Raw genomic sequence first — 7,140 nt, 5'->3', positions numbered from 1 at the left:
CTACTCACATATGGTGGCGATATGTAAGCGCAACTAGGTTTCACTTTATCCATGTAACTAGATTATTGTACCATATAATATGTGAATTAATGAACCTATATAACTATTTTCATGTTAAATTTTTGTGATATGCATATGTACATTAATACTTTGATACACGACAAGTTCAGTATTAATAACATTATCGTGATGATGGTTATTTATGTGTTGAATATCAAAGACTCTATGAGTATACATTAATATTTTTGTAAAATATTGTGGGGAAGGCGGTGGTGGCGACGACGACGGTTGGTGACTGCAGCGGTAACGGCGTCAACGACGACATGTGATGGCGGCGGTGAAAGTGACGGTGGTGAAAGTAGCGCGGTGGTGGTAGGGGGAAGTTAATTAATGTAAATAATATTAACGTAAAAGGAATAGTATAGTTATTTTAAGAGTTGAATAATGTTGATCTATTGTAAATAATTTCATCAAGCATATCTACCATTAAACTAAAACATGATTGACGCTCTTTTTAGTCGACACATGGCTCTTTATTTGAGTGAGACGTGTTCTTTAATTTTAGATCCATCTTTTAAAATCCTATATTTACATTTTTTTGGGAGAAGACTGCAAAGTTCATAAAATGATTCAGTTAACTGCATTCAAGTTAAGCTTTTTTTTTTATTATCATATACAAAATACACAACTTTTGAGCATAACTTGTTGTGAAAGTGTAAAATTAAAACAATAAAAAAAAAAAGATGGAAACAATAAATTGTATTTTATTTATGTAATACAGAAGTATATAAGGTTACAAATTGTAGTATCATTCAAGATACAATGATATGGACATCAATTCCATATATTCTTTATAACGAAAACATCGAAATATAACCACACAACATGAGATAGGGATTAAGATCGAACCTTGAAGTTTAGGGAACAATCTTATAAGCTTTCATCTTATCAATCCAAGAAATCAAAGACTTCTTGGAATTCCTAAACCCTAAAAAACCATGTTCTTTGCTCTTATTCATAGTATCCAGCATACACTCCCATCCTAAAACTAGATCAGCAAACCACCATTGTGCAACCTCTTCCAATCTAGTAGCCAACAATCCCTTTTCTCTCACAATCTTATCCCAAACATCCCCTTTATCCTTCATCATCTCTTCCAAACTCATTCGTCCCAAACTTTCATCGAACCCGCCATTCTCGACTTCAAACTGCTCGGCCAACACTTTCCAAAAATGCTTCCACTTAAACACATCACCATTACTTATATTAAACGCTTCATTCTTCGCAGAAGGCTCGACTGCAGCCCATATATGTTGTTCAGCTATCAAATCCGCATCAGAAACATCAAAGTAATGATCCCAAGCTTCTTTAGTCCCGGGAAACTTAAAAGGCACCCCTTCATGTTTACAAATAGTCGCGTAAACACATATGGCGCCAACTACGTTGGCCAAGCTATGGGGCGAAAACCCAAATATTATCCCGGGCCTATGAATAGACCAAGTTAATCCCTCTTTTTGTTTAACAGATTCAAATAATATGTCTTCTAGTACATGATAAAAGTTAGGCGCTTTAAGCCTAGGTAAATCTTCATGAAAAGGGGGATCATGAGCTTCTTTGAAGCCAGATCCAAACGAGCCTAAATAATGTTTTCGGCCCGTTTGCAACGAAACATGTTTTAAGTTGGGACAATTAGGAACAACTACATCAACAACATTCTTAAACATGGTTCCATTTATTTCGCAGTTTTCGGACTCAGTTGACCCGCTGGCCCAAGTGACATAGAACAGATGAGTTACATCTTCAAGATTGCCAAGTTTTACTTTGGTTACGTTTGCATCGGAGATGTCACACTGGATATATTCGACAGGATGGTCAGCGTTCCATTGTGGGCGAGGACGGCGGGCGACACCGTAAACCTTCCATGGACCGCCAGGGGTGTCAGAGAGTGGGAGGATTTCGGCGAGACTGTTGCCGACAATTCCAGTAACTCCGATAACTAATGCAACGTTTTGGGACTTTGGTGGCGCTTCATCCTGATCATCTAGTTTTTTCTGTATTAAAAGATTGATTATAAGAACATGGAATTCAAGATACAAGCTAGATAGATAATTATACGGGTTGTAAATAAGTTAGTTAGGTATTACAGTAGTTTAGTACCTTCGCCGCTCCGATTGCTCCGGCCCACCACAAGCTCATTGTGTAAATTTGGGAAATGGATACTGGATCTGGCAAATGTATCAGTGAAAGAGTAGTTCTTTGATTCTTATGTCTATATGTATTTAAACCTGTTACTAGCTAACATGTTTGATTACTCGAAACTTGGCATACAATTCAAAACCTGCTACTATAGCATGTTTGATTAGTTCGAAACTTGGCATACAATTCAAAACCTGCTACTATAGCATGCTTGATTAGTTAGAAACATTGCATATATACATTTCAAAAGAAGTTACTGACACAACTTCAAACTTGACATAAAATTCAAATGGTTTTACCGAACATGTTTTAATGTTATGGAAAAGAAAAAAACAAATAAAGATACAGATTGATGTGTAAAAGACTAAAAAACATTTCTAGTGAGATAGCCTTATATTTGTTCTACTAGGTGAATCCCGTGCATTGCACCGATCTATTTTATTTTCTACATAATCCATCGTTGATGATATATATGAAATGTTTTTACTGTATACCAAAGTGAGTCTTTGTAATAATTGAAGTAGAGTTGGATGATACTTGTGAAAATACCAAGTACTATTATGCAAAAGTGTTAATATTAGTAGCTGTGGACCTTTAAATGCCATATAATTCATAAAGCACTATGCTGATTCAATAAAAGGCAAAAAAATTGTAAACCATTAAAACAAAAGTGTGAAGAAAAACTTTTAAGCATCCTCGTGAATCGTGATATACACAGAATAACATATACATGATCAACCATGTGAAGTGCGGAAAGTGTTTCTCATAGCAATCGTGAGTCCTTATCCTGTTGCCCCAGCCCAAACAGCAACTTCTCAATTCCCATATAGCGATTACTATTACCTACAATAGGAAAATGCTATTCTCATTGAACTACACCAAAATGACAACCTATCATACTTGAACTCATGCAACACGTTATAAACACATGGGCCAATTTATTCACAACCATGAATTACATGCTAATGATCATTGGTGTAAAGTTGGAATCTTGGTGCATACATAACTCCAATAAATGGTTTAAGTGTGCTCCAAAGAAATAGCCATACATAGTTAACTAAAATAGAATCATTATATTTAAACTATATTTAAACTTTTGTTATTTGAATCACAGATGACTTTGGAATAGGATTTAAGATCAAAAAATGATGAATCTGCACTTTCTCAGGTATATGGGAACCCTGAAAATAAAAAATGCATACCATCGTCCATTTAAACTTTATTGCATCTTCTGTGAACTTCTCATCTTAGCAGCAAGTTCACGAGTGGCTTCCTCTCCTTCTGCAATGATTTTATCAATGTTTTCGTATGTGATTGTACTATCCTTAGTGTTAAAAACCTTCTCAGCACCAAACCACATCTCGTGTAGCAACTCATCTTTGTTTACAGCTATGAAGAACACCAAGAAAAATAAATAACAGCACAAAAATACCAAAAACATGTAATTTAGAAGATTAAAGTATGAAAAACCTGTTACTCTTTTGCTCAGCTAAACGTCCTTGTGAATAACCAATGCATCAAGTGCATGCTTTTTTTAAGCCCTTTCAGTGACCTTATCCTCTATAGTGTATTGATAGTGCATTAAAATTCCAAAAGATTACTAATTGATTATTCAGAAGCTTAGATACTATGCATAAATAAACGAAAATATAAACCTCGGTGCAGAAACGAATCACTTGAACTTCTTTCTTCTGCCGAATCTTATGAGCACGATCCTGAGCTTGTAAATCCACTTAGGGTTTCCTGTATTATAGCAAGATAAGCACATCAATTTAAAATCATTTCGTTCAAACAGAAAAGTACTATATAAATATATAAAACCGACGAAGGTGCCTCCATCTTACCAATCACTGTCATAGAGAATGACGATATCTACAATAGCAAGATTGATACCAAGTCTCGAGCTCTAGCTGATAACAAAAAGACGAACTAACTGATAATGGAAGCATCATGGTCATTACCACCAGTGTTACCATCGATACGACAATTTTAATACCTGCGATACGTCAGATAATCTTCAAGAATATCTAGCAGTCTTGTCATCTATAACATTATAACATTTAAGAGTAACATCACCAAAGGTTCCACAAACTAAGTGATTAGTTTGGTTTGAATTGATATGTACATCCAACTGGTCAAAAGGGCCAAATTAAAGACTGTAGTTGAAAAATAGATTATTCATAAACATGTACAAAATCTTTTGACAAAAAACTGATTCAAAGAAAACCCCCAAAAATACCACTTTTGACATGTTATCTAACCGAGCTAGCCACTCATTTTCTACCTCTATGAAGTATAACAATGAGCAAATGACTTCACATGCTGCGAAAAAGATATAAACCACATAAAGTAGGTGAAACCCGTGCATTGCATCGGTCTATTCTATTTTTTAACTAATTCATCGTAAATATGTAGCTTATACATTCTAATTGAATCAACACGGATGCATTATGTAGTGATTATTATAATTAAACTTCAGGAATCTCTATACTGATGCGCATTAAGTGGAAGAACATACTCCATGTGATTAAAAGTGTTGCACTAAAAACTAATACCAAAACCATATGAACAGATAACTTAGACTCATTGCTTATAAAATATCAATTTGGGATTGATTTCATCTCGAACAAAGTGGCCCAAAGTTCACATCAATAAATACAACATCTTAACTAAGTTTACTCATAACTTTTAGATTGCTAATGTACTAATAGTACTTTTGTTATCATAAATAGCACATAAAGTATATAGCAACAAATGAAAAGAATAAAAAATAAAGTGTTTTTAGGTCGACTTGACCTGCATTGTTTCGACATGTAGTGAAACAACTTACTCTAACCAATTTCAACCCCTTAGAACAACTCTTTTTATGTCACCTCTACTTACGATACAATATCAAAGCAAAAGCAAGAGCCATCGATATACACAATAGCAACCAAAACTACCGAAAACATCTTTAAATGAACATTGGATTAAACTTTCAGCAGCCCATACTAAATCAGATTTGAAATGCCGTAGATCTCATCCAACACCTTGGTTTCATCTACATACTTGCTTAGACATTTCATCAAACACCTTGTGCTCAATTAAAAAAAATCATTCAAATTCATAATAAAATATATAGAAAACCAAAAAGGCTGATAATATTGAATTATTGAAAGAAAGAATTATTTAGTTATTTAACCTTAATCATATGATTAGTTGCAGCAAGGAAAAAACATAAAATAAAAAACCAAATCGCTCATGAGAATAATCAATTATTTTACAACGTGGCTTTCAAATGGTTCATAACGACATGTAATGTAATGAATTACAATTAGGAGGCATTGCTTAATTACCATATCACCAAATAGAAAAATTATAACGTTTTAGTAACAACTCAGAGGTCTTGCTTTAGATATACACATTAGTTGTCTGCCGCATAGTTCCCTACTATTTAAAACTATTGATTTAGCATGATTGACCCAAATCATTCTTATTACATTATGTGCCAACCTCTATATACGAATCAATTGTAAGTTAGCAATACAAACGGAGATTCAACATATATACAATAAATCCAAACAAATTAATATGAGGTTGAATCCGATGTATAATTTTAATCACAAGAAATTTTAATCGGCATGAGAGATTAATTTAACACATCTAGCTATCTATCGGCTGAATAGAAGCAACTATATTATTGATACAAAAAATTAAAACATACCTGGAAGAGAAGATCGATCTTTATCAGAGAAAATATAAAAACTTTTGATACAAATTTAAATATATTGAGATCCATCTGATATAAACCCTAAATCCCTAAAATGGTAAGGATTTGATTTTATCTCTATTATTTGAATTGGAGCGTAATTGATGGAATTAAGTTGGAGGATTTATGGTTTCTAACTAATGTCGATGTATATTTGATGGAGTTATTTCTTAAATTTATGTTTGATCGTAACGAGTTATTTCAATAAAGTACACATTCTAATACATGATATACCATACATCATAGCTAAATAACATCAAAAACTTCCACTCCTCACCGCGCCACCACCACCACCACCCGCTGCAACCGCCGCCGCCACCTCCATCACTGCTGTAACACGCGGATAACTAACTTTCTTTTGTTAATATTAACAAATAATGATCATCTTTACTTTATATGAAACTTATTTGTTAAACAATTGAAAACTTAATATTTAATTTCAAAAGATATATACATTTATATAGTATTAACATTGAATAATATTAGATATAAATATAGATTGATAAATGTAGATACAGTATATAGATAGAGATATCTCAAATACGAGTAGATTACAACAATAACTAATATCTATACGTTATCGTTAGTTATCTATGTTTGGATAAAATATACTATAGAAAAATGTTAAATAATTTACTCTTATTAAATACTTGTACAAATATATCACAAAAATGATAAATTGATGGGAACCTATTAGACTCATGTACTTTATTTATATCTATATAACTCAAGCAAAAATAATGTCAAGGTTATTCTCTCACATATTAATCTTGCTTTTGGCACGATTCGAACATGGGTTTTTCCATGGAGTGACGGCTGATTTCACAATAAAGAGTTGAGTTAAATTTGTATTATGTCAAATTGTCGATGATTCATGGTTTAAGTGATGAAATACTAAGGTTTATTCACGAGAGAGAGGTTTGAATCTTGCAAATTGCAAATTCATACTATATTAATTCTTTGTTGTTGAGAAGAGTCTAGTAGTATTTTCCTTTTGACACCGTTGGTTGGCTCGTGATAGTGAGATCCGGTTTAGACAACCGGCTACTTAATGTTGAGTTAAGGGGGAGGGAGTGGTTTCCCCAACCCCAAACTTCTCCAAATATCAACATCACCATCTTCCAATAAAAACTCTACACTTCAAACTTCCCCAATTCACCCCAAATCACCCCAAAATGGTGGCGCCACTTACCCCA

The 7,140-nt window shown here is 33.5% G+C and overlaps 1 protein-coding gene and 1 long non-coding RNA gene across 4 annotated transcripts; both read right to left on the bottom strand.

The window, feature by feature from the left end:
- Window positions 1-734: 734 nt before the first annotated feature.
- Window positions 735-2,358, bottom strand: LOC122595359 ((S)-8-oxocitronellyl enol synthase ISY1-like). Its single transcript, XM_043767709.1, has 2 exons — window positions 2,158-2,358; window positions 735-2,051 (listed from the first exon to the last, which is right to left on the bottom strand). The coding sequence occupies exons 1-2, from the start codon at window positions 2,194-2,196 to the stop codon at window positions 918-920; spliced, it is 1,173 nt and encodes a 390-aa protein (XP_043623644.1). The 5' UTR covers window positions 2,197-2,358; the 3' UTR covers window positions 735-917.
- A 447-nt stretch (window positions 2,359-2,805) lies between these two features.
- On the bottom strand, window positions 2,806-6,082 carry LOC122595360. Of its 3 annotated transcripts, XR_006323216.1 has the most exons (7): window positions 5,900-6,082; window positions 5,188-5,236; window positions 4,041-4,192; window positions 3,852-3,939; window positions 3,667-3,756; window positions 3,399-3,585; window positions 2,806-3,039 (listed from the first exon to the last, which is right to left on the bottom strand). It is a non-coding gene; the product is annotated as an uncharacterized LOC122595360 (long non-coding RNA). The 3 variants fall into 3 exon arrangements; XR_006323215.1 differs by lacking the exon at window positions 5,188-5,236 and having other exon boundaries at window positions 5,900-6,079; XR_006323214.1 differs by lacking the exons at window positions 5,188-5,236; window positions 5,900-6,082 and having other exon boundaries at window positions 4,041-5,173.
- Between the last annotated feature and the right edge of the window lie 1,058 nt (window positions 6,083-7,140).

Source organism: Erigeron canadensis, chromosome 4 (assembly GCF_010389155.1).
Source record: "Erigeron canadensis isolate Cc75 chromosome 4, C_canadensis_v1, whole genome shotgun sequence".
Lineage (NCBI taxonomy): Eukaryota > Viridiplantae > Streptophyta > Magnoliopsida > Asterales > Asteraceae > Erigeron > Erigeron canadensis.
Note: the sequence above shows the minus strand (reverse complement) of the source record. Positions and strands in the feature narration are given on the sequence as shown.